Source organism: Tupaia chinensis, unplaced genomic scaffold (genome assembly GCF_000334495.1).
Source record: "Tupaia chinensis unplaced genomic scaffold, TupChi_1.0 Scaffold000573_1, whole genome shotgun sequence".
NCBI lineage: Eukaryota > Metazoa > Chordata > Mammalia > Scandentia > Tupaiidae > Tupaia > Tupaia belangeri.
Genome location: NW_006160087.1, coordinates 1172668 through 1200409, shown reverse-complemented (window position 1 = coordinate 1200409; position 27742 = coordinate 1172668). Strand labels below are relative to the sequence as shown.

Below are 27742 nucleotides of genomic sequence, written 5' to 3'. Positions count from 1 at the left end.
GCTCGCATGGAGGGCGAGGTGCCAGGCAGACAAGGCCCTAGACGTCCGTGCTGGTGCCGGCTGCAGGATCGGGCCCCCCTCCTCGGTGATGCTCCCACGGATCACTGTGGGAGCACCCCCACAGTCAGTCTGTTCACCTCCTGCCGTCCCCACACAGACGCGGCCACTGTGCCCGCTCACCGTCTCATTTCCTGCTCGGCTGTCCACTACTCAGCACCTCGTCCAGCTCTGGGAGTGAACCCACAGACGCCGGTGCCCGCTACACTCAGAGCCTCCCACGACCTGGAGAGAAGCTGACCGGGCCCACCGGGATGAGACTCAACCCAGGTAAGACTCCCCGACTCCCTTTAAATGTGGAAATTCGGACTTGCTCTGCTTCCAGCTGAAGCGCTTGGCCTTGTTCCTCCCGGTGTTCTCCTGCCCTGGCCCCCGCCGAGGAGTTTCTAATTCCCAGGTCAGGTGAGACCCATGAACAGAGGAGCCAAACTTGGAGCCTGGCTTTGCCACTCACTGCTGTGCGGCCTTCTCTCCTGAAGTGTCGTCACCTTTATGAAGACGCCCAGGTCCCACGTGGTACCAGTTCCTGCTGCCCATGGCCTGCCCTCCCTGCCAGTCTGGCCTCTTATCTGCAGGACCTAGGAGAGTTCAGACGCTCCCTGGATACCGGCCCCTTCCCCGGAAACACCTCAGCCACTGCTTCCACTGGCCATCGGAGACGCACACACCCTGCTCCAGGGCTGGCAGCCGTTCAGTGAGATGCGGGCGGAAGGGCATGTGAGGGAGTGAAATGAAGAATGTAAGAGCAAATTAATCGGGGACCAGAAGATGGCACAGTGGTTACATCACTGGAATCGCGCCTAGTCAACTATGGTTTGAGTCCCGGACCCGGTGGCTAGAAACACACCAGGCGCGTGTGCCCTCAAAATCCCAAGAGGAGAATGGAGGAGGGATTGTGGCGTAGTCATCCCCCTGGGGGGTGACTTCTCACTTTCTGTCTCTATCTCTACAGCGAGTGCACGCACCCTATAGTGGAAAATCTCTCTCTGAAAAAAAAAAAAGTGAATTAATCAGTGAGCAAACGGGTGAATTGGTGACTTAATGAGTCGGCCAGGGAGTGATGACGAGTGTGAAATTGAGCAGATTATGCTGCCTGTCCCCTCGACAAATCTGGTAAGTGCCGTAAGTTTTTCGTGCTTAAATTTCCCACCTATTAATATATCACCACGAGCAGGGGCTAAGAATAACACGAGAGACGGGCAGAGCACCAGCTCCATGAGAAAGATACTGGCTAGTGTCCTGGTGCTGCGCTGTTCCACATTCTGCGGCTTACACACCACACGATCGTCTTGTAATTCTGGAGGCCGGACGTCCGAACTGGATCTCACTGGGCCAGGATCTCGGTGCTGGCAAGGCCGTGTACTCCGGTGCCTCTGAGATTCCCGCCGCTGGCCTCTGCCCTCCGGTGGCTGTCTTCATTTCCGGACTTGTGGCCTCTTTGTCCACTTGTCATCTCTGACTTCCATTCCTGGCTGTGTCCCGCCATCCCCTCTGGCTCTGACCCGCCTGCCTGGTAAGGGAACCAGGATCATGCGGAGACACTGGGCACCCCGGACGATCCGGACGGTGTCCTCGGTGCAACGTCCTTAACTTACTCCCACCTGCAAGGCCGTCCTGCCAGGGGAGATGACGCGGTCACAGGTCCAGAGCTGTGGAACGTGGATGTCTTTGGAGAGCCAGGCTTCTCCGTACCACAGCGACCCCAACTAGAGGGGAGGTCGACCCCTGGCTCCCCTTCACAGCAGGAGGGCAGGCCTGGCCCAGAGGAAGCTTCAGCAGGCGTCAAACGCCACCCAAGGAATCTGCTCTTGCCAGGCCAAGCAGTGGATTTCTGAAAGCTTAGAGGATTCTGGCATGTCCCAAATGTGGGAAAAACTTTGACAGAGATATGCAAAGAGCACGTGTGGCCAGGGCAGGCGGGGGCACAGAACGGGCATGTTCTATGTGCCCCGCACCCTGCTGCCCGGAAGTTCACGTGCCCGTGGAACATGCACCAAACTAGGACTCAACATCCCGTGAGGCCTGTACCACTAACTACAGGGGACGCTTTGTCCCCTGTCCCCGTGTTCCACTAACGCCCACCTGTCTCCTGCGCCAGGACCCACTCCAGCACCTCGCAGTGCATTTAGTTGTCAGGTTTCCTGTGTCTTCCCCAATCCGTGTCAGTATCTCAGGCTTCCCTTGCTCTCTCAAGACCTGCACACTTTTTTGAAGAGTCCTGATCATGTATTTTGTGGAATGTTCCTTCATCTGGGTTTGCATAATATTTTCTCATGATTAGATCCAGGCTGTGGATTTGGGGAAGACTTCCAAGGGGGGTACCACTCTTATTTTGGTGTCGCAGAGAGGGGTACGTGCTGTCAGCATGACCCAGCATGGTTGGGGTTTGCTCTGATCACTGAGGGGGGGCATCCACCAGCTCTCCCCACTGTAAAATACATTTGCCTTTCCCAAGTCCGGTCCATGAGAGGCGAGTCCTTAAGTCCTGCCTGCACCGGGAGGAAGGGCCAGCCAGCTGCTTTTATTACTATCGTTTCAATTCAATTCATCCTCAGGGCTTCCTCATCCCCTCATGACTTTTCATAGACATGACTGTAATGAGCCGGGCTTGCCCAAAGCTACCCAGCTGGTAAGTGGCAGGGCTGGGATTTGAGCTTGTATCTGTCTGGCTACAAAGGCCATCTTCTTGCCACTTCATATTCTTGCCACCAAGTAGGAGTCTCACAGGTCCCAAGCGGGAGCTCCCCCCGGCCTGCCCAGAGTTTTTCAGATGACCCCATGGATTGGGACCCACTAGTGGGTGACGAGATTGGAATGTGGGCTGCATTCTAAGTAAGAGCATAAAGCAGAGGCGTCTGTCACAGGGCAGAGACTAAGAATACGTACATCCGCATGTAGGGAGAACAGTTTTGCAAAACTTGTTTGGTTAGCTTTGCCCTTAGGGGATAAAGAGAGCACCCTCAAGGCCTGTTCCAGACCCAAGTGAACTGAACGAGACGTACTTAGGACAGAGGCCGGCACCTATTAAATATTGTGGAAATGGTACGGGAGTGTGAAAGTGAATCACGATGTAAAACGTATTTATGGTAGACTGCAGTCAGAATGTTTCAGAATACTAAACTCACACCTCTAGATGGGGTTGGCAGACTTACGGCCCTCAGGTGAACTTCTGTGGATAAAGTCTGATCGGAACTCGGCCACGCTCCTTTGCCTATGCACTGTCCACGGCTACTTCCGACTACGAGGGCAGAGCTGAACTCTTGCAACAGAAGCTCTGTGGCCCATGGACCCTCAGCCACTTACTGTCTGGCCCTCCAGACCAAAGCCCTTGCTCAGAGACCATCTCGTTATACAAGGGATATTACATGCCACTTCCCACACCCTCGCAGCAATGCACACCTCTGCATCACACTAGCTAGGACTTGGGTCTCCAGAAGCACCATACCCTCTGCCTTGGACTGCCCCCGTCCTAGCAGGAAGCAGGTGACCATCTGCATGACAGTAAAAGAGGGGTGTTTAATAATGAGACTAGCTGCGGAGGTAAAGGCAGAGTGTGGAAATGTCCCAGGATGCAGAAAATTCGCAGAGTACTCAGAGCTAATAAATGCAGACCTGTCACCACCCTGGACAGGACGGGGCAGGACGGCGAGCAGCTCCTGGACCTGGAAGGGGGGGTCATTTAGGAGCAGCAGTTGTACCCCGAGTCTAGGAACCCTGTGGGAAGTAAGCCAGCAGAGCAAAGGCCTTGACCTTGCCTTCCCCTGCTCCTGATCCCTACTGAGTGTCCTGCTGGCTACATGGAAATGGAGGGCAGGTGGTCTGGTGGTTAGGGCCGCTGGACTCCCACAGGGCCGACTGCAGTCTGAGTTCCGGACCTGATGGCTTGCTCTCTCTCTCTGATCAAAATTGAAAAATTATAATAAATAATTCTTAAAAAAATATTAAGTAGAAATGGAAGCCACTGGCGTGGTCATCAGGGCCAGCTTCCCAGCATGGCGAGCAGGGTGGGGAAGGCTGGGCAGGGGTCTGGAAGGGCAGACCATGGACACCCCGCACAGCACGCTGATCTAGAAAGCCAGGTTTACTGGCCTTCCCTACGTTCCCCTAGATAAGGGACCTGCTCATCCCTCAGAGCTTCGACCTTTCTCTGCCTCCTCTCTCCATATCTGCCAGCCTCCTGATGGTTATCAGGGCTTAGTCTTCCTGGATCTTATCATCATGAGAGGGTGGAAAGTTACAAAGGCACAGACAAGCTGCTGGGGTGTGTGTGTGTGTGTGTGCGTGCGTGCGCACGTGTGTGTGAGCACAGCCTGATTTTGTGAACACTTTACCTGCTTCAGGTTCCATCTTTCCATTTTGGGAAGGGGCCACGTCTCCTCTGTCTCTGTGGCTCGGCTCGAGTCTAACATACAAGTACTTCTGGTCCCTTACGAGAAAAAACCAGGATGAACAAAGCTGTCTAGGCTGAGAAGTGTCCCCAGAGAAGTCGGCTCCCATTGGCCAGACCCTCTCACAGGTCCAGACTGTCTCAACGGGCATCTAATATCTCACAGGCCCCCAAATCATCCACAAAACCCGTAGCCTGTCACCGCCGGGGCTTCCCTGGCCAGTCCGGAGCACAGCCTGATTTTGTGAACACTTTACCTGCTTCAGGTTCCATCTTTCCATTTTGGGAAGGGGCCACGTCTCCTCTGTCTCTGTGGCTCGGCTCGAGTCTAACATACAAGTACTTCTGGTCCCTTACGAGAAAAAACCAGGATGAACAAAGCTGTCTAGGCTGAGAAGTGTCCCCAGAGAAGTCGGCTCCCATTGGCCAGACCCTCTCACAGGTCCAGACTGTCTCAACGGGCATCTAATATCTCACAGGCCCCCAAATCATCCACAAAACCCGTAGCCTGTCACCGCCGGGGCTTCCCTGGCCAGTCCGTAACACATTTTCTGAGAAATCACAGGCTCACGGGAAGGAAGGGGATGGCTCAAGTGATGTGGCCACCTGCGGCCAAGCGGGGGCTAAAACTCAGGCCGGAACTCTGATCAGTTTCCGTCTTTCCTTTGTAGAAGACGGAAGTTGAGGCCAGTCTTGGAGCTCTGGGGACGGACTTGGCAGCAATTCAGTGTGGTCTCGTCTTAGGCAAAGGTCCCTGTCAGGCTCCGCTGTTGAGACCACACATCAGGACCCCTGCCTCCCAGGGGACAGCTCTGTGCAGGCACGGACAGAGCTGGGCTTGCGGCAGGCGCGCGCTCAAGGCTGCGCTGCATGTTGGCGGCCGTTCGACCTTGAATATGCATCTACTTCTGTTCACGAAACTCAGTTTTCCGGCCTATAAATCTGGCGCTATCCTCAACCACCAAGTGAGATGAAATCCAATACCATCACTAGCAAGTACCTTGCAGTGTCCCAAGGCCAATAAATGATGCTTTTTTGGTCTTTTCTTTTCCCTGGTGGAATGTTTGCAACTCCTTTTAGAAAAAGTCATGCACCAACTCGGCTTCGTGCTCTAACCCTAAGAACAGACCTGCACACGAGGGCTCGGGCTCCAGACGTGCTCCCCAAGCTCACTTCCGTGCGCTTGAGTGTAGTCAACAAGATCTCACTGTCCTCTTCCCTCCTGCCCCTCAAATTTCTTCAGAAAAACGAAGAGTTCAGACTCCTAGCCCGAGTGCTCAGCCTTTAAATTAGACAACTTTGTCCTGACAGGAGCCGAGGCCCAGCTGTCACAGCTGATTATTTTTAGAGTTACTACTAAACCCTTTGTGCGGCATGAGCTGCCACTGTTCGAGGCAGACAGAAAGACTTCACATTTCATCGTGACAGCCCTGGAGCGTCCGCCTCCTCGCGTTCATTATTTCCAGTGCGTCTCTGGAAAGGGTGATGCGGCATCCTGACAGTCCTACAGTGAGGAAGGCAGCCCTCGTGGCTTGTACTACGCCCCAGGGATTTAAAGCCCCCAAAGCTGAGCAAAGCCCTCGGCCTCCAGGAAGCCAAGGGGAAGAGTTTCTAGGGGAAGTAGCTGCTCTGTAACCTCCTTCAAGGAACCATTCATGGTTCAGGACAGGAAAAGCCCAACCCTCGAATAACCAACCAATAAGAGCACCTGCATGCAAATATCCGCAGGTGCTGGCTGGGATTGGCCAGGGAGTGGGTGATGTCACAGTTTACTCCTCTGACCCAACAATGTCGCCACCACTGAAAAGGCCCACCTGCCTGCGGCCCTGGCAGAGAGAATAATTCACTGCAAGTCGAGCACCTTCTAGATCGCTCCTGGGGTACTGGGACAGAAGTCACTGTGGTCCACGATACTGAAGCAGAAAAAAAAATGACCTTATGAACATGGGAAAAGAAATCCAGGTACGGCCCAAGGTCAATGTCTCTTCTTACATCCACTTTTTACTGAATTACAGAAACAAATTCAAGGAGCAACAGCCAAATACCTACCTTGGCTTTAAAGAGTTCTCTAGAAAGTGTTCGGAAAAATGGAAGTCCATCTCAAAGCACGAGAAGGCCAAATATGAGGCCCTGGCCAAGCTGGACAAAGCCCGATACCAGGAAGAAATGATGAACTACGTCGGCAGGAGGAGGAAACGCAGGAAGCGAGACCCCCAGGCGCCCCGGCGGCCCCCATCGTCCTTCATACTCTTCTGCCAAGATCATTACGCCCAGCTGAAGAGGGAGAACCCCAGCTGGACGGTGGTGCAGGTGGCAAAGGCCTCGGGGAAGATGTGGACCGTAATGACGGCCGTGGAAAAGCAGCCCTACGAACAGAGAGCAGCCCTCCTGAGAGCCAGGTACCAGGAGGAGCTGGAAGTCTACCGTAAGCAGCGTCAGGCCTGGAAGGAGAACCACGCGTCGGCCGGGAACCTGCACAGAGGGAGATCTGAGCCGGGCAGGAGCTGAGGGATCCGGTTTGAAAAATAAAATGCCATTCGACTGACTGACTGTCCCTGTTCTCCTGTCTTACAGCAGCTGCTCTGCATGGGAGAGACGGGGCTGGGGAGTGGTCCTGGGAGGGGCTGGCTGGGGTGGAGTCTCCAGGGGTAAGAAGCTGGACACCATGGAGGCAGGAGCACCCTGGTTCCGAGTGGTTATCTCCGCTGGTGGGCCCCGCCTCAGTCAGGTACAGGAACATCCAGCCCAGCTCCGGTGAGGGGTTGAGTAGGGCTGGGCACACCGCCCGGGCCGGGGGCCTGGCGTTCAACCAGCCCCAGCGGGGAGAGGTGACAAGGTGCCTCAGCAACTCATCCCGTGGGTGCGGCCAAGCCAGCAGAGGTTAGGTGGCTGCAGCTGGGTGCCCCGGGGAGACCCAGGCTTCCTCCAGCCATTGCGGTTACTAAGCCTCTGGCAAGGCGTAGGCACCCCGGGTGGGCCAGGACGGAACTCCAGTGGTGGTCCCAGGCCAGGATGAGGTTCGGGCTGATTTCACAAAACACCAGGGCCTTTGACAGCAGCGCCCATGTTTGGAGTTGTGTCTGCAACCCCCTGGCATCCAGGCCTCTGCCTCTGGGGCACAGCATCCTGACTCCATTTTGTGACTAATCCTGGATCAGAGGACAGAACCCGCCTGGCCACAGGGAGTGGTTCCGTGGTGGGCATGTGACCTGAGCTGATCCATTCAGGTTGGAGCTCAGGGCTTGCCACGGGTCCCGGGGAGGGTGCAGCCCAGGGACTGCTGACAGCCATCTGCCATGGCAGCCTGAGAACGAGGCCAAAGGGGAGAATTATTTCTGGCACCACTATGTTCTCCTGGGCCTTTCAAATTTCATTTTTCACCTAATCGGGTTCGAGTTAGCTTCTCTGCTCCTTGATAATAACTTGGCACAAATAAATCGGTGCCGTGTTCATGGCCCTAACTTTTTTAGCTAACAGTATACCTCGGGCAACATTTCGTGTCAGTCAAATACACACTGAAATGGAAGTTTTAACTTTTATTTTTTTGCTATAGGGCACGTGCACTCGGCAGAAAGACAGACAGAAAGTGAGAAATCACTCCCCTGGGGGGATGGCCACGCTGCAATCCCTTCTCCTCCATTCTCCTCTCGGGATCTTGGGCATAAACGTGCATGCACCCGGTGTGAGTTTAAGCCACCGGGTCCAGGACTTGAAACACGGTCGGCTACATGGGAGCTCGGCTACATGGGAGCTCAGTGACATAGCCATTACGCTAACTGCTGGTCCTGAAAAGGAATATTTTGAAATGGTTCTTTTGAACTTTGGCACCAGGAAGACTGGGCCAAAATACAAAACTGCCTCTTTGTCAACAGGTTATCCATGCGACCCTGCCCCAACTCCGAACTCCTTGTCTTGCGCGGAGAGGACTCTCAGTTCCTACCCCCACTGCACCACTTGAACTTTCACTTGCAAATCAAAAGTAAAAAATTGACCCCAGCATGAGCCTCTGGGGTGGGAGGGGACACTGGAGCCATTTAGAAGTTCAGGGTCTGGAACGGGAGGAGCCATTTATGGATCCGGAGCCTGTACCGGGTACACAGAGGCACACTCAGACTGCTGTTAGGCCCTTGCCCCTGACGAGATTTCCTTTTGATGGGAGATGGACCCTCGTCAGTCACAGCACAGATGAGTGACGAGCACACAGCACACGGGGCGAGGATGGCGGCCCCCCACCACGCCAGTTGCCCAAGTCTTCAGGGAGGAAGCAGCCTTCTACTTGGCAACGCTCGCTCACGCTGGCAGAGTTCCCATTCCCCATCCCCACAGCTGCTGCTCAGCCTTGGCTCTGCTTCCCTGCAGCCCAGCCTCCACCCGCTCTCCCTCTCAGGAGAGACCCTCGTTTTCTGCCTCACTGAGAAAACAGCAATCATCAGACTAAGTGCTCAGTTCTCTTCTTTCTCAGAATGTCAGCTGCACCCTCCTCTCCTCCTGTCCTGCCCGTCTCATGGGAGCCGCACCCTCCTCTTGCTAACACCTTCCCTGACTCCCTGGAACCCTTGCACCTCACTGTACGGACACTGGCCTTCCTGCCTCTAAGCCTGTACAAGTTACCTCCAAGCAGGAATACTATCATCACGAGCTGTTTTATCCTAAAATTTTGCCCTAGTGCACATGTTCACCAGGGAGAGACAGAGACAGAGACAATGCCTTCTCCATTCTCCTCCTGGGATTTTGGGCATGCAAGCACACATGTCCAGCGTGATATTCAAGCTGCCAAGTCCAGGACTTAAACCGTGGCTGGCCATGTGGGAATCCAGTGCCTTATCCACCATGTCACCTGCTGGCCCCACAATGGTTCCAGTCTTAACACTGGCAGGCCCTTGGGCAAGTTCTCTTTCCTCGGAGCCGAAGCTGCTCAGTCTCTGCAATGGGGATGACGCTTGTCTTACAGGTGGTTTCATGGTTGAGCTAACGCATGCAAAGGGCCCGGCCCAGCCCCAGACCCCTAACAGGCGCTGGGGCTGTTCCATGACACCCTCTCTGCTGCCAGTGTCTACACCCTTGTATAACTCCCTCCCATTAAATGTGGGCAGGACCCAGGACAGCAAAGGAGAGGGATGTCACTCTGGGACTCTGTCGTGACATATGACGCGCCACCTTGCTAGTCAGCTTGCTCAAAATGCTCCTTGTTGTTCGACGAAGTAAGCAGCCATGTGTGGGAAGCCAACAGGGGAAAAAAAACACAGGAAATCTTTAGTGCCGAGGGTGCCTCAGACCAACAGCCAGAACAAAACGGGGAGTGTCTGTCGTGAACGTCCAGAATGAACACTGCAGCAATCATGCAGCTGGGGGTGGATCTTCCCTCACCCCCCGCCCCGTCAGGCTACCAGATGAGAACTCAGCCCTCCAGGAATGGACCCAGCTAGGCTGTGGTTGGATGCCCGACCACACAAGAACTGTATCAATGCAGGTTTCAATGCAACGGCGTTTAAACTGACCGATGTATGTTGTCGGAAGTCACTAAATGTGTGGTCATTTGTTACATAGCTATAGATAACTAATGCATCGCTCAGTAAATGCCAGCTTAGAATTCTAGAAGATGCTGTCTTTCCCCTGTCCCCCCGCCCCCAGCCTCTTCCCTACCCATTTGATTTCCTTTCCGTTGCTACCAACCTCCTGAAGGTGGAAGAGCCCCCACCCCAGCACTAACTATACCCTGACTGACAGCGCTCTGCAGCAGCTCTGGGGGCTGTTCTGTTTCCAACCTGAATTGTGGGGCCCTTGCTGGGCAGCGGCCGTTGTGATACATCACACGCCTCTCTGGGAAGAGTGGACCCACACAGCCAGGCCCCAGCCCTCATCCCACGGGCTCTGGTTTCCTGTGTGATTAATTATGTGAGTGTAGGTGGCCGAGTCAGAGTGTAGACAACAGTTGGCGGTGCCCCTGCTGAAAACTAACTCCATTAATACTGCTTTATTAAAGAGACAACAGGAGGGTGGGAGTCGCCGGCTTCTAATGACGGTGATGCAGTGACAGTGGAGGGAGAAGGGATGGAGCTGGAAAGGTGGGGAGAGCCCACCAAGATGGCGAGTGAGAGGGAGAGTGGGTGGAAAACCTGGGGCGCTGTGGGAGCCTGGCCCCCTTAGCTGGGCTCAGGCACCCTGTCCTTGGGAAGAGAAAGGCAGCTTCTCTGGGCTCATTACTGTCCCCATGACTGAATCACTCCACTCTGACCCTTCCCTCCAAGACCATTTTCCTATGTTCCTACAGTCATTAACTTATGTATTCATTCATTCAACGAATACTCATGTAAACCCCACGCCTGCCGTGGCCCAGCGTCTCTCCCATCCCGGGGGAAAGACAGTAAGTAAGCCAGCAAGTCAACACGCCACGGCATCGTCGGGTGGGGCCCACGCTCTGAAGAAAACAGCCAGGGTGATGAGAGAGACCGTGACAGTGGTCAGTGACGCTCCGCGGGGATGGCATGTGGGTAACAGTCCTCTGAGCAGCAGGGCACCAGGCCTGAGAAGGTCCCCGAGCAGGAAGAGGCTTGGCTATTGGACAGGGAAGGCAGAGTGGCGGAGATGTGAGCAGACTGGTGAGGTGGCTGGAAAGGTGCATCCCTGCAGGGAGTTATTCTTTTTGTTTCTGCTCATTTTGTTTGTTTGTTTTTAAGGTTTTTGCCATAGCGTGTGCTTGCCAGGGAGGGGAGAGAGAGACAGCGAGAGGGAAAGTGAGAAATCACCTCCCAGAACCGATGGCCATACCTTCTCACTTCTCCTTCATTCTGGGATTTTGAGCATGCGCGCTCGCGCACACACGCACGGCATGATTTTCAAGACACCAGGTCTGGGACTTGAACTGCTGTTGGCCATGTGGGAGTCCAGTACCCTAACTACTTCACCCTGCTGGCCCCCAAGGACACGGAGCCACAGAGAGTTTTTGGCGGGAGGAGTCAGGTGCTTCTATGGCTGGCTTACAGTAACCGGCCATTCCAGAGTCTTTAGAGACTACAGGAGGGGGCCAGGCCCCCACCGCCTCCGAGGGCTGCACCAGGAAAGGCTCGGTGACACCAGCTCCACGGCGGCCTTCTCTTTAGGAGGGGAGATGGTGCGGACCGTCTACTTGGTGTTCCTGGGAGCAACTGTAAGCTAAAAGCCGAATCGAAACCAGGAACTTCCTCTGTCACTCATTTTCCAAGGGGTTGGGAGTGATTGGATGTGGGTGGAGGGGCACGGTATTCCAGGGGAAAACTTCTGGGGTCTCATATTTCCATGTGGATCAACTTCTGCTAGACCAGCGGTTCTCACCTCTGAGCCCACAGTAGAACCACCTGCCCGGATGATTAAGACAGGCAGCTGGGCCCCACTCCCAGAGCTGGATTGCGTAATTCCGGAAGTTACACCTAAAGTGTCTATTTCTGAACGTTTTCAGGGGATACTAATGCTGGGATCCCAGAACCACAGAGTAATTCCCCCCCATTCACTCTGGGAGGAGGCAGGACTTGTGGGACTGGCAGTTTGGGAGGAGCTGCCCCAGCTCAGTTCAGCAGCCCTTCCCCCTCCTCACTCCCTCCCTCTCTGAGCTGTAGGAAGTCTGAGGGTTGGCTCTCCGGTCAGTTCATCGGTCATAATGGAGACACGCTGGCCTCATCTACCCATCACCTGCACTACTAAGTGATTTGGAATAACTTCATTTATGTACTGGGTTTCCCTCAAATCCCAGCAGAGAAGTAGACCCCAGTGGCAAAACAACCCACTGGCATCTGGGCACACACGGGCCCTGGGATCGTGCAGCTGGTTTCGGTCTCCACTAAAACAATGATTTGGGGGCAAAAAGGTCCAGTTCCTGGGTCTTTAAGACTGGAGGTCAGCATGTGGGCAGGGTGAGGTTATCAGGATGAGGTCACAAAGGTACTGGTGTCCTTCTGTCCTGTCTCTTGCCACAACTCCACAAACAGTCCCCGCCACACAGGTACTGCACTGGAGGGTAAACAGAAGGTCCAGCACCTCACTGCAGGAACAGCCCTAGGGGATGCCAGACAGTGGCATGGCAGTAAATCTCAACACTGCTGAGCAGAACCACGTGAGCAGGTGACCGGTTCACGTCTGAGACCTTGCTGAGTACGCTGAGCCCATGGGTGCCCATGGATCTGCTGCGGGTGGGTCGCAGTGCCAAGACCCTGCTGGGGGAGCTGCATCTCTCTCTCACTCGTGGAATAAATAAACTTAACAAAAAAGAATAGCCCAGTAATGGGGGTGCCTGCCCAAAGGCCACATGACCCCCTGGGCTGGCCCTGCCCCTGGGTTGGTCTACCAGGGATGCAGAATACTCAGTTACAAGGCTGTGCCCCAGAGCCTGGCAACAGCTCTCCCAGTGGAAGCTTTGTTTCTGATCCGTTTTCTGCTCTGACCACCTGAGCCATGTTTCCAGGATTCCTCCCCTCTGACGGCGAAATGTTTCTGTGGCTACCCATCACCTGAGGGAGCCTGACAGCGTAATGGGGACACTGGGGCCTCGCCGGGTGTGCTGTCCCCGACGCTCGCTGGGGAGGGCAGTTTCTGAGATGCCACCTGGTGACCCCCTCTTGGTATTCACACCCCGTGCCATGTCCTTCCCTTGGGCCCGGAGACTCGCTTCTAATGAACAGAACAAGGCAGAAGTGACAGGATGTCACTTCCGATCCTGGGCTACAGAAACCTGTGACTTCCCGCTCTCTCTCTGGCTCTTCTCTCTTGCTTGCCTGAAGCAAACTGACATGTTGAAAGCTACCCTATGGAGAGGCTCATGTGGCAACGAACTGAGGGTGGCTGCTGGCCAACACCTGAGGAGCTGAATCCTGCCAGTATCCATGGGTGAGCTCAGACGTGGATTGTTCCCAGCCAAGCCCTGGAATTCTTACAGACCCACCTTTGCAGCAGCCTGTGATGGACTCAGCCAAGCCATGGCTGATTCCTGACCCAGAGGACATAACAGATGTGGTCCCATGCCACTAAGCTTTGAGGTCATCTGTGGTGAACTGAGACAGACGGTGAATACAGAGTCTGCTCCCAGGAGAGGGGTACTGCCGTGACACACAGGACAGTGAGGTGGCTTTGGAATCAGGCAGTGGGTAGAGGCTGGAGGATGGCAAGGTGCTCGTTAGAGGAATCCAAATTGCCTGGAAGACACTGTTCCTGGGAATCTGGACTTGGAGGGTGCTGCCACTGGGGGCTCAGAAGGTGAGAAACACGCTATTAGAGATCGGAGGGAGGGGATCCTCGCTAGGCAGCGGGAGAAAGCTTAGCCACGTTGGTGCCTGCAGTTACGTGGAAAGCAGAAGGCGGGCCTCATAAACTTAGTCATCCAGCCACGGAGACGTCCGAGCCAAGTGCTGAGAATGATTTCTTCTTGCTGCTGATGTGAGAAGAGAATAAACACTGTTAAATGAAAAGGAGCCAGGACTTGATAGTTTTGAAAATTCTCAGCCTCCCAAGACAGCAAAAGATGCTAGAATTAAGAAATGACTTTTGAGCACCGTTGAGAAAAGATGGTCTGGAGATAAAACCAAGGGTGCGACTGTACAGCCTACAGTGTAGACCTCAGAAACACCACAGGACTAGGGTATTATTCAGTCACACAAAGATCCTTCCACAAGACCAGGGTGGGCTTCACCCACCTAGCTGCTCTAGATAAAATAATAAGGACTCTGTGAAACATAAGGCCATCTTAGCTAGAGGCTTATGTACAGAAGGGCTTAGTTCAAAGAAATGTATGGGTGTGGCTTCTGTGTAATAGACGGAATCTCAGCAAAACGTACAGAAGGTCCACAACGATTTTGAGAACGCTGTTATCAGGAGAAACACCAAGAACTGGGACCGAAATAGGCGAAGACAGTACAAAATAAAAAGAGGCCACTGGATCCCCGAAATTCTCAGCAGGACGCAGCCTGAGGAAACAGGTCCCCTTCAAACACACGCTTCCTTTCATGAGAAAGGGAGGATGACTCAGAGGGAGAAATCGAGAAGCTGGAAGGTTGAGTTAAGAATCATGGTGGAGCTCAAGTCCTAGGCCTGAAACCCAATGAAAAACTTGCGCCATTTTCTTGGTTAGATTTCAAAACTGTTATGGACCAGTGCCACATTCATGCCCCCCACTCTCCCCCTTTTGGGTAGAACTGTCTCCAGCCATCGCCCTATGCCTCCCCTCCCACTGTGTGCTGAGCATGTGGGGGTAGCTTGTCTCCCAGTTCTGCAGATCCCTAGATCTGGAGCGATGGTATTCTAGAATCCGACCTTAAGGAACTGCACCCAAGAACTCTTCCACACCTGGCCCTGATTGAGATGATGAGATTCGGGAGTTTGGGCTGATGCTACCATGGGATGGGGCATTTGCAAACCTTGGCAGGAGTGACTGCTTCATGTGTGCAAGGACACGACTTGCTTGGGCCAGAGGTAGACTGTGGTAGACAGCTTCAGAAATGACCCTTTTTTTTTTTAAATTTTTATAATGTTTTTTGCTATAGGGCATGCACACTCACCAGAGAGGGATAGAGAGAAGGAGAGTGAGAAATCATCCCCCAGTAGGGACAGTCATGCCACGATCCTCTCTCCTCCATTCTCTTAGGAGTTTGAGTGTGCAAGCACACATGCCTAGCATGATTTCTGAGCCACCTAATCTAGGATTTAAACTGCAGTTGGCCATGTCTTAACCACCATCCACCTGCTGGCTCCATAGCTCATGTCTTTGTGCAGTCTCCTCTCCTTGTGTGTGTGCTAGGCCGAGGGACTGGCTCCTGATGAATGGGATACAGAAGGAGTGTTGGGACACCACATGCAATGTCAGGAAACCACGCTGTGACTTCGGTCTTGTGCTCTCTCTCTGGCTTGCTCTGATGACTCCAGCAGCCATGTTGGAAGCTGCTCTGTGAGTGTGGTCTCTGGTCAAAAGCACTGAGAAGCTCAACCTTGCAAACACCATGGGGACATTGGAAGCTGGTCCTTTTCTCCAGTCCTTTGAGATAGCTGCAGTCGTGCTGGGTCCAGATTGCAGCCTTATGAGACATACCATGCCAAAGAACCCAGCCGAGCCAAAACTAGATTCCTCACACACAGAAAACACACGGAAATAAACGCATTTCTCTGGGTTCTGTGGTCATCGGTGACAATGACAGATACCTAACACACCCAACCTGAGACCCTGCTACATGGTGTTCCCCCCAGGAGCACAACATGCCCCCCCTCCCCAAGTCCTCTGCACATGCTACTCTAGGGTGAGTTCACGCTTCCTTCATTTTCGGTCTGGCAAACCTCCCCTATCCAATAGGACTCTGGTCAGGTATTCCTTCCTCCAGGAAGCCCTCTTTGACCCTCCTGCCCTACTCTGTGTCCCCATAACAGCTGATAAAAAGTGTCACAGATCAAAGCCATGCCCAGTGCATAGCACACAGTAGTTCTGGTTTGTCTTCCCAACTGATGGAGGAGGCAGGGACCTCACCCTGTTCGTTTCTGTGCCCAAAGCCTCACACAATGCTTCACACAGAGTAAAATAATAAACTGTCGTTGACTGCCTATGCCATGCCGGTACTGTCTGAAGCAATTTAATATAATTATCTCTATAAAAAATTTAAATGAGGTAGGTACTTTAAAGACCCCACTTTTCTAGACAAGGAGCTTAAACAGCAGATCGGCTGCTCAGCTGGTGCGGGCTATGAAGCGAATGGTTGACCCCTGAGAGGCAGGTGGTTCCTCCTGCCCCATGTCTGGCAGGGGTAGGTGCCCCCTTCTTCCAGGAGCACTTTGCAGATATGAGCTGGGCCAGAAGGCTTCCCAGGCTCCTGGACACTGCCTGTGCTTAACTGGGTATGCAGCTCAGTACCTCCAGAGTAATACCTGATCTGTCCCTTGGCGCCATCGAGGGAGGGACTGGCTGGCAGCGAGTTTGACAGGCAGCAGAAAGCTTCCCCCAGCTCTTCACTCACAGCTGTGTCTCTGGCCTGCAGGCAGAACAAGCATTTTCCTCTCCTCACACCCTGTCATTATAAACCACGTAAATTCCTCGATACTCATGTTAAAACGAGCAGATGCGGCTCTGTATTTTTAATGCACTATCCGCAATTAGCAGCAGTGGGCAGGGAGGAGCTCTGCGGGCACAGGGCTGCCCCTGCAGAGGCAGCTGCAAGTACATGTGTGCCGGACAATCTGCCCGGCTCCTCCGGCCCACGGCCCTGCCAAGTGGGTGAGGGAACTTCCATTTGCAGTGTCTGCTCTGCCAGGGAGCAGAAAAGCTGCTGGAGCCTGATGACCAGGGCACTGCTGACCCAGCCCTGCCCACCCCAGGAGGATGTTCTCAGGGTAGGGAGCAGTCCCAAACATCACAGGCAAAAGATGGCCGCAGAGGCATTAGGTCTGCGGTGTGGGGTATAGGTCTGTGAAGTGCATAGGGGTGAGGTCTGCGGTGTGGGGTATAGGTCTGTGAGCTGCAGAGGGGGGAGGTCTGCGGTGTGGGGTATAGGTATGTGAGCTGCACAGGGGTGAGGTCTGCGGTGTGGGGTATAGGTCTGTAAGCTGCAGAGGGGGGAGGTCCGCAGTGTAGGGTATAGGTCTGTGAAGTGCATGGGGTGAGGTCTGCACTGTGGGGTATAGGTCTGTGAGCTGCAGAGGGGGGAGGTCTGCGCTGTGAGGAGTAGGTCTGTGAGCTGCACAGGGGTGAGGTCTGCAGTATAGGTCTGTGAGCTGCACAGGGGTGAGGTCTGCGGTGTGGGGTATAGGTCTGTGAGCTGCACAGGGGTGAGGTCTGCGGTGTGGGGTATAGGTCTGTGAGCTGCACAGGGGTGAGGTCTGCGGTGTGGGGTATAGGTCTGTGAGCTGCACAGGGGTGAGGTCTGCGGTGTGGGGTATAGGTCTGTGAGCTGCACAGGGGTGAGGTCTGCGGTGTGGGGTATAGGTCTGTGAGCTGCACAGGGGTGAGGTCTGCGGTGTGGGGTATAGGTCTGTGAGCTGCACAGGGGTGAGGTCTGCGGTGTGGGGTATAGGTCTGTGAGCTGCACAGGGGTGAGGTCTGCGGTGTGGGGTATAGGTCTGTGAGCTGCACAGGGGTGAGGTCTGCGGTGTGGGGTATAGGTCTGTGAGCTGCACAGGGGTGAGGTCTGCGGTGTGGGGTATAGGTCTGTGAGCTGCACAGGGGTGAGGTCTGCGGTGTGGGGTATAGGTCTGTGAGCTGCACAGGGGTGAGGTCTGCGGTGTGGGGTATAGGTCTGTGAGCTGCACAGGGGTGAGGTCTGCGGTGTGGGGTATAGGTCTGTGAAGTACACAGGGGTGAGGTCTGCAGTGTGGGGCATAGGTCTGAGCTGCACAGGGGTCAGGTCTGCGGTGTGGGGGATAGGTCTGTGAAGGGCACAGGGGGGAGGTCTGCAGTGTAGGGTATAGGTCTGTGAAGTACACAGGGGTGAGGTCTGCGGTGTGGGGGATAGGTCTGTGAAGGGCACAGGGGGGAGGTCTGCAGTGTAGGGTATAGGTCTGTGAAGTACACAGGGGTGAGGTCTGCGGTGTGGGGGATAGGTCTGTGAAGGGCACAGGGGGGAGGTCTGCAGTGTAGGGTATAGGTCTGTGAAGTACACAGGGGTGAGGTCTGCGGTGTGGGGGATAGGTCTGTGAAGGGCACAGGGGGGAGGTCTGCAGTGTAGGGTATAGGTCTGTGAAGTACACAGGGGTGAGGTCTGCGGTGTGGGGGATAGGTCTGTGAAGGGCACAGGGGGGAGGTCTGCAGTGTAGGGTATAGGTCTGTGAAGTACACAGGGGTGAGGTCTGCGGTGTGGGGGATAGGTCTGTGAAGGGCACAGGGGGGAGGTCTGCAGTGTAGGGTATAGGTCTGTGAAGTACACAGGGGTGAGGTCTGCGGTGTGGGGGATAGGTCTGTGAAGGGCACAGGGGGGAGGTCTGCAGTGTAGGGTATAGGTCTGTGAAGTACACAGGGGTGAGGTCTGCGGTGTGGGGTATAGGTCTGTGAAGTGCACAGGGGTGAGGTCTGTAGTGTGGGGTATAGATTTGTGAACTGCAGGGGGGAAGTCTGCGGTGTGGGGTATAGGTCTGTGAAGTGCACAGGGGTGAGGTCTGCGGTGTGGGGTATAGGTCTGTGAGCTGCACAGGGGTGAGGTCTGTGGTGTGGGGTATAGGTCTGTGAGCTGCACAGGGGTGAGGTCTGCGGTGTGGGGTATAGGTCTGTGAGCTGCAGTGGGGGGGAGGTCTGCGGTGTGGGGTATAGGTCTGTGAAGTGCACAGGGGTGAGGTCTGTGGTATGGGGAATAGGTCTGTGGTGTCCCGGGCAAGCAGAGAGGGTGTATGTTTGGACTTCAGGAAAGGGGGGTGCTGGCTGCAGACAGTTCATGGGTGCTTCCAGCTCCGTCCAAAAGGAAAGGGCCATATGTGTGTGTGTGTGTGTGTGTGTGTGTGTGTGTGTGTATATGTATATATGTAAAACTAATGTCTGACACACACTGGGCACCTCCTTTGTGCCAGGCCCTCCCTCAAGTGCTTTCCAGGCATCATCACATTCATTGTCTCGGCCGTATCTTGCCCCTCACACTCGACTCCGACCAGAGACCACCAGGAGCCTCCTATAATCCGGCAAACGGGTTTATTCGGTGGTGGCTGGGAGGGAACCAGAGAGTGTCCTGGTAAGGTGCTGGAAAGATCTGGGCTTGTGTTCGATGATTCTGGGAGGGGTTCGAGGAGGCAGAGCTGTGCCCTGGGGTGGAGGCTGCCGGGAAGCAGGTGTAGCGGCGGCCAGCCCTTCGTGCGCTTTGTCCAGGTGGAAGACGAAGCAGGACTGGAGGCCGCAGCACCGCGTGGGGTAGCTGGGACGTGGAGCCAGGGGCCATTTTGTACTCTGGATAATGTTCTTGTTTTTGTCTGAGTTCAGATGTGGTTTTGAAATGTCGTTTCTGTCTTCATCCATCATGGCTGGAGAGTGGCCTCATCAGACGTCAACATTCGGGGAAACTTTACGGTCAACAGGAGAACCCCGAGGTCCAGGTGTGGGTGCCAGGCCAGCTCCGATAAGCACGAGGCCGGCTGACAGGACCAGGCTGCGCCATCAGGGGCTGCCATCCTCCATCTCAGCCGGCTCCTGTTAGGAGTTTATCCAGACAAAGAAACTGAGGTTCCCAACTCAGCGATTTGCTGTTGTCGCAGCCAGGAAGTGGTGCTGACTCCAGGGTTCCCGAAAGTCACGTGAGTACCAAGAAACTCAGGAAGGGGACAGGAGAGGAGAGGCTGTGACCGTGGGAAGCCAGGCTGGCACAGCTGTTCACGGTAGTTAAACAGAGAAAGCCCGGGGTCTGGAGTCCGAGCTCTCCACCTTGTGAATCCTCTGCTCCTTCTGCGCTAAGTGGTCCTGGCGAACTCCTGAACACCAGCGAGCCAGTGTTCTCTCCTGCCGAGCAGGAACGCCGGAAGCTGCTGCCCAGGAATATCATAACACAGTGAGGAGACGCGCTGCAAAGCCCCGCGCTTTGGGGATGACGGCTACCGCTCCGAGCGCCCCTGCACGCCAGACACTCTTCTAAGGCCCTCGCCAGCTCACCTAGGGCGCACAGCAACCCGGGGCGGCAGGGACAGTTCTAGCCTGGCTTGCAGGTGGGAAGGTCATGGCACAGAGAGGCCAGGCCTCGCCTGAGGTGGAACCATTATCAAGGAGCATGCCGACCCAGCACCCTCTCACGGCTTCTTGCTAGCTGTGGGCTCAGTGTCCCTGCCGTTCCAAATCATGCGCTCCACGACTCTCATCATATTTTGATGGTGATTTAATGCCCTGGAATTCCCCAGGCCCCAGACTTTGCTTGCAGATGGGTCTAAGCTGCTTGCTTGGCTCTGGTTCGAAGACCATCCATTTCCTTTTAGAAGGTCAAAACATTCTTGGCATGACAGATAACACAGATCCAGGTCGCTGCAGTCGATAGATTAAATAAAACATAGTACTGGAGTCAGGAAAAAAACACCAGGAAGTAAGAAACCAAGAGGATTCGGGAACGACCCAGCACTGCGGCACAAGCCCACTTTTGGCAAGACGGACTCATGGGCAGAAGGCAATGGTGGCTGAGAGGAAAAGGGCCAGACTGGGCCGGCCATCCTCGATCCCCTAGCAGCAGAGAGCTGTTCAGAGCGGCCATGACGCCGTGGCCTGAGGCTGACTCGGCAGCCCTGCTTCCTTTCCCAACCTGTTGAGAGGGCTCTAGGCTGCGTTGCAAGTTCAGGAGAATGGGGGGAGCCTCCAGGAACCAGCTGGTCCCCTCCAGTCCTCCTTCCGCTACCACTTGGGGGAGACGAAGGCCTGGAACTCACATCAAAATTCTCTCTGCTGTTTGATGCAATCCCAGATCATCGCCATCAACCTTTCTGAGGCTCATCTGTTCTTAATTATATCTCTAAATCCCAAGGCATTACAACTCTGAGAATTTGGGAAATTTAGCTGCTTAGAGGATTCATAATAATCACAGTAATCCCTGGTATTTACAGAGCTCCCTCTGCAGACTGTGAAAGCCAGAGAGACAATATCGTCGTGGCGAGGACACCCTGAAATTGCTCTCGAGTTCTCTTCAGCGTGCCAGGCCCTTCGTCTGTATTATTTTCTTTCGTTCAAGGAAGTGGATGACAAGTGTGGCTTTCCCCATTCCCTTGTGAGAGAGATCAAAAGGAGAGAGCAGGTCAAACCAGTGTAGAAGACACGCCTCGGGCTGCAGAGCCTTTGCCCTCCTCGCGGGACCATCCTGCTGCCTCTGCTCCTGCAGCTGTGACGTAGCAGCTGAGCTTCCCCTTCTGGCTTCTGTGACCGCACGGAAACTGGGCACTCGACTGCAGAGCAGAGCCAGTCAGACCCTCCCTCTCTGGCTCACGTGAATTAAAGGATGCAGGGGTGGCAGTCAGTCAGCTGGATGCCTAGAACTGGAAGGCCAGACAGATTCAGGGGCCAGAGTGACCATTCGGGACTATGGACACCAGTGAGCGGCGGGCAGGGAACATCCACGCAGAACTGAGAACTGCTCTCCAGCATGTCCTGTCCCCTGTGCTTGCTCAATAGCCCTCGGGCTCCTAGGCCAGGAGCTGCTCTGTGAGGCCACTGCTCACGAAGGGCAGGCCTTGGAAGTGACCCGAGACTCATGCTTTGTTTGCTTGGACACAAGCTAGCTTTCCTTTTTGCATGGACGAGACCAGCACCCCATGAGCTTCATGTACAATGGTTGGCAACAACCACCTGTCCCCTGTAACGGGGACGGGCATTGTCACAGGCAGGTGGGAGGCCAGCAGGCGGTCCATTCCAGAGACTCCCACTGACTTTCATCAGATGCCGACATGGGCCTCCAAGAGCTGTGGGGGCGTCGGGCACAGCTGCCTCTCACCTCCCCAGCTTGAAAGAGAAGGGCCGAAGAGGCCCTTCAAAGGAGCCATTGTTTTGACACAGCACAGACACCTGCTCACCCCATTGATCTGACAGCGGCAGTGGGGGCTGGAAGCAGCAGACAGAGGCCCGAGGAGGACAATTCGAGGAACAGCCCTCATTGATCCACATCCCTGCTTGATGGCTGGCCAAACTCTGTGTTTCAAAGACCCACGGAAGGTCAGAGCTGGAAGGACACCTTAGGCAGGCCCCAGGTAGTCATAGACGGGAAAGAAGCCCCAAGACGCTATTGAGATGTGACCTTTCCGAATTCAGTCAAGGGAACCCAAATAGCTCGCATTGTGTACGGGACAGCCGTGGAGTGGGTGCTGTGCTTTGGAGTCTGTGTTTTCCACAGGGAGGGAAGCAAAGAGGATCTCTATTTATGTGGGTCTGGAGACTTACCCATTAGCTCTTGGACTAAGAGGAAAAGCACACTCTTACCGCTGAAGTAGGCAAGATGTCGTCCCTAACTCAGCCCCGGACGGAGTGCGGGAGTCCGTGGCTCCTGAGATGCCAGCTTTTGCCCAGTCTTGATTAGACACAGTCAGGGCTGACATGCCTGTTCCAGGACGAGTACGTCTCCAGCAGGCAAGTCCTTGCCAAGTGGGTTCTGAGGAGAGTCTGCTGCTCCCGTCCCCAGCCCAGTCTAACGGGTCATGTGCCATGGATTCAGCCCCGGCGCCCCTGCGGCCCTGGGAGTCACCCACCTCACCTCTGTGGCCCATCTGCCTGACGGGGCTGCTCCTTGCTCTGCTCCCCCAAGGGCTGGGAGCTGGTGAAATCTTTCTGGATGGCTGGTGTTCGGGTCCAGGCTCCCCCATTTCCAGTCACCCACCACTGTCCCTGACCTAAAATTCACGCAAGCACCGAGTCACGTGCTCACCTCATTCCCATAGGCTTTGCCTTCTCAAGAATGCCACACTGGGTTGGTAGATTTTTGCCTACCTGAAGAAATGAGTAAATAAACTTAGCAAAAGAACTGAGCACAGTGCATCACGATAATACTAATCCGTACTGTTCTCCAAGTGCTTGCAGCACGTCAAATTCAGCGCCAAGTGCTTTGCAAGCATTACCTTACTTAATCCGCACAATAATCCAGTGAGATCCTATTATCCCAAATTTCTAAATGAGAAATCTGAGGCTTGAGAGGTTAAGTAAATCGTTCAAGGTCAGCAGCTGGTCAGTGACTGGGCAAGCACTGATGGTGACCTCCCGGAGGCCAGAGCTTGCAGTCTGTCCTGTCTCGTGTCAGCATCGGCCTGTAACACTGCAGGCGCTCAGTACCATCTGCTGATGGTCTGCTGAGTCTACGGCTCCCAGGCCAGTGCGCTTCTGCTCGGCCGAGCTCAGCTCTACCGACGCACGGACTCTCTTTCGGGGGGCGGGGGGAGCTCCTGTGGCATTTCTGCCAGCGCTTGTGTTCTCATCCTGGTAAGGCCACTACTGGCTCTTCCAGTGCATTTGAACTTCCTATCCGAACGGGTATATTTCCATACCACCGACTCTTTAATCAGAGGTTACAAGATCGGAACTCACTGATTCAGCACTTTGGACAGAGCTAGGATTTTCGGAGCTAATGTGTAGTAGTTACGGGATCAGCGTTTAAAAACTATTTGCATTAATGTGTGACCCATATAGGAGAAAGTACTGCACCCCTCCTTCGAGCTCAGCGGTTCCGGCTCTCTCCTCCTCATCGTCTCTGAGATGAGAAAAGATTGCCATAAAGATTTTATGAGTCCAAGAGAAACATCACTCAAACAGGATTTATTTCAAAGGCATTCTGGAACCATGGCGGCATGTTGTTTAAAGGGGAAGCAAAGCTCGAGTTGGCAGCGTCCTTATACGCAAAGCCCAAATGCTGCAGGATACAGTCCTAATGCCCACCAGGTGAGCGGCTTCTTCAGTTTGGCTCAAATCAGCAAACTCTAGAGTAGTGTAGTCCCGATGCCTACCAGCTTGGCTCGAATCAGTAAACTACAAAGTATTTTCAGCATCTCTGGGCCCATCCTTGAAGCCAGTGATAAGAGACAATGGGACAAGTGAGCTTCTCCCCATTCACACTGAGACAAAGGGAATGGTACTTTTGGACTTGGAGGCAAAAACGTGTTTGTGACGCCCCGTGAGTGCCAGGCACTCTGGTGACTACTGCAAAGGAAGCGAGGCACATTTTCTGCCTTCGATGACTTCACCGTCTGATGGGCAGAGACACGAACCCACGTGCAGCCCACCTGCAGTGGGAGGAAGGTTCTGGACGAGACAGGTACAAGTACTCGTCAGCTGGGACCTCACCCCAGCATTGCAGGAGCTATCTAGCGTCCTTTGCCTGGGTGGCAAAGTCCCATCCAGTCTTCAGGAACCCTCCTCTGCTAATCCTTTCCTAGCTGCCCAAGACAGCCGATCTTCCCTCTTTGGGCTTCCCACAAAGCTCTGAAGAGAGGTAAAGTGGGGATGGCAGACACCAAGTCAGAAGCTAGTAAATCCATGTCAGCTGTTTGGAAGGGGAAACAGGCAGGGAACGATCAACTTCAAGGAAGAGGTAGGAGATGCTTGAACTGATTTTTGAAAAACGTGGCTGAGGTCATTCCTGATAGGGAAAGTGGGGACGATAAAGGCACGACGATATGATTGATGATGTGTTTGTCACCTGGCAGGTAGCTTCCACCAAGTTGTGTGGGCATGGGGTGGGAGCCGGTGATGACGGAGAAGCGGCGGGAGAGGCCGGCGCTGAGTTAGGACGGGGTCAGGGGGCTGAGCTCTGCTGGGAGAAGTTTGCTCTTCCCCCTGCAGGTGGTTAGAGCTATCAAAACGCATTTTAACATTTTTCTGTACCCGGAAAATAATAAAACTTGCTTGTTATAAGACTTGTAGAAAGTAAAAAAGACAATAAAGAAAAAAAAATAATACTCCAGTTAGAGCTAAGGGATTTGACATTTTTGCTTGTCTTTTTTCTTTCTATGACTATTAAATAGGTGTCAGGGATCTTCAAAAGTTCATGGAAATGTGTACTATGAAAAGTTATGCACAGATTCTGAAATTTTCTGGCACCAAAATAACTCGTACCGTAATTCCATTGTTCTGTGGACTATCTGAAGTCTCCCTGACCGTACATATAAATTCTAGCTCATACAGCACATTCTGTTTTATGTGTTATTTCACTTAATATCACATATTAAGCACTTTCCAATTTCTTTGAAATTATCATTTTAACTGCCACATTTTATCAGCCACATGTACAATGGTTTATTGAACCATTAGTGCGGGACAGAAACTATTTCCTTTTTCACACTGCAATAAATAACACTGCTGTGAACATCTTTGTACATATCATTTTATGCAACCCTCTCACTATTTCCTGAGTATATACTCCCAAAAGTCATATGTACATTTTAATCATCACTGTGAAATCTTCCACAAAGGTTGTACCAATTTATAATCCCACCAACGGGGCATGAGGCTCAAAGAGGTTAAATGACTTGCCTAAGATTAAACAGTTAGTGAGTGGAGAGTTGAGAATCAAATGTGAACACTGGTATCCACAGGGCTATGGCGGAACTTTGGTGGGGAGCTGGGTAGTGGGTGGCCAGAGGTAATTGAGTCTGGAGGACTGAAGGTGACTCCGGTGAAGACGGATGATCTAACAGTTTCACAGGAAGGGCTGCCCATGGACAACACTTGTCATTTCAAACTCCCTCTAAATCTGCCTATGTCATGGCTCTTCCCACGTGAGAGTGTTCAGACCAGAGAAGCTAAGTGAATCTGCTTTTGCTTGACTGTTACGCCTTTGTAGACACAGGCATCGGGCTGACATTAACAGGACGGGCACATGTGAAAATGTGTCTGCTCTGTTGAAATTTGGCTCGTGGAGGATTCCCATTAGTGTTCTGGATTCAGTAAAGAGGTCCCCACTAGGCATGTGTTTGGATCAGTCATAGAAAAAGCAAAGACACCCATCCCCCTGGGGTCACCACATGTTTTCTTGTTGTCTCAAAATTGAGAATGACGCCATGAAGGATGAGAGATTTGGGAGCTTGCTCCATTCTCATTCCTTGACTATTGGCTAACTTCTTCCCCCAGGTCCCCTCCCTCGGGGCCATGAATGCAGTAGCGTTAAGTCGAAGGCCAACCCGGGACACACCGAGTCAGCTCGCCCACACTTCCTCTCCTAGCCCTAGCCCTGGCCACAGTAAGGCACACTGGCCGATGCTGCTTGAGGCAGGCTGAGGCCATGTGGGATTCGATGCCCAATCCACCCTAAAGGTTGGACGTGGTGGCACATGCCTGTAGTCCCAGCCACTACAGAGGCTGCGGCAGGGGGGGGGCAAGGGCTGCAACACAACAGATCTTGTCTTGAAAATACTGAGTTGTCGAGGGGCCAGCAGGTGGCGTGGTGGTTGAGGGCACTGGACTCCCACATGGCCATTCGTGGTTAGAGTCCCGGACCTGGCGGCTTGCTTTCTCACTCTCCACCCCCTCAATCTTTCCTTCTCTGGTCAAATTTAAATGAAGTTAATTAATTAATTAAATAAAGTTAAATAAAATAAGTTTTAAAAATACTGGGTTGTCAGAAAAGACATGACATATTTTTCTAGGTGAACATGATCATCATCCCACAGTCCTACCATAGCCTCAGCCAGCCAGGATCCAAGCACATATGTGTGTGCCCAGTGAGCACAGGGAGACCTCAGGATGTGAACCCCAGACCTTCCCATGTGAGCTTGGTATTGCAGAGCGTTACACTACCACTGTGCTACTGTGCACCCTAACATTTTAGAAGACCCAATAAATAAATCATAAATAAATAGTCCATATCTCACAGAACACAGGCTTGAAAGGGATTCAGCGTCATGAACTCCAGCCTCCTCCAGAACCCCCTTTATGACCCCTCCAGCTAGGTTTGTCCACACTCCCACGTTCTTGCTCAGGAAGCCATTCTACCGGGTTATCAGAAAAGTCATGATACACGTTTGCATAGAAAAACATGTCAAGACTTTTCCAACAACCCAATGTTCTAACTATTATAAAGAGCTTTGCACTGAGATAAGGTGCGACTCCTACAACCACCTACCGGTTCAGTTTCTGCCATTTATCTAACCCTTCTTCCAAAAGATGGACACTTACCTATCTGCAAACGGGTGCTGTTTCCCTCTCGCTAAGTGATACATGGGTGCATAAATGCCTTGGGCTTTGGGGTCAGACAGACCTGGTTCCAGTTCTGACTGCCAGCACCCAACTCTATGCCCCTGGACAAGTCGCTAGGTATTCTGAGTCTCAGATTACTTCCTGGACCCGTAAGTGATGATGAGTTGACCGCGCTGGAGGTAGCGAGGACTACATAAAACAGTAAGAGAACGGCACTGGTGGGTGGGTGGCAGATGCTGGAGGTTCCTCTCACTGTTTTTTTCTAAGACGATATTTCTGCAAGGTAGTCTCTGGCCCATTCCATCAGGGTGGCCTAGGGTGAGTGTTAAAAATGTAGACTTTTCTTTGTTTTGGAATTTGGGGTCTAGAACTGGAAGGGGATTGGGAAAGGCCCGTGCAGATTAGGGCTCAGACAATTTTGACAATCGTCACTACAGTCAGAACGAGAGGTTCAGTCCTTGGGGGTGGGTGGGAGAGAAGCAGAGTGGGCAGGGGCTCGTGGACCAGGCCAGCAGGTTGGTATCCAGGGCACACTAAGCCAGACAGGGAGGGGAGGACCACCAGTGAGCACAGCTGACACACAGTGGACGTGGCCTTTCTCTGGCACGCAGGACATCAGTGCAACCAACTCCAAGCCAAACTTTCGGTGCACGGAGCTCCTAGGAAGTCCTGGCACTCTAATTTATCCTACGTGTCCTCCCAGCTTCTCACCCACCCTCTTTCACTGCGGTATCCCAGGTCTC

The 27742-nt window shown here is 53.6% G+C and overlaps 2 protein-coding genes across 2 annotated transcripts in view; one reads left to right on the top strand and one right to left on the bottom strand.

Moving 5' to 3' along the window:
* CSMD2 (CUB and Sushi multiple domains 2) overlaps positions 1-27742 on the bottom strand; it is a 565338-nt gene that overhangs the window by 332828 nt on the left and 204768 nt on the right.
* Positions 6218-6990, top strand: HMGB4 (high mobility group box 4). The gene has a single exon (XM_014591427.1). It carries the CDS (start codon positions 6383-6385, stop codon positions 6950-6952), a length of 570 nt encoding a protein of 189 aa, XP_014446913.1. The 5' UTR covers positions 6218-6382; the 3' UTR covers positions 6953-6990.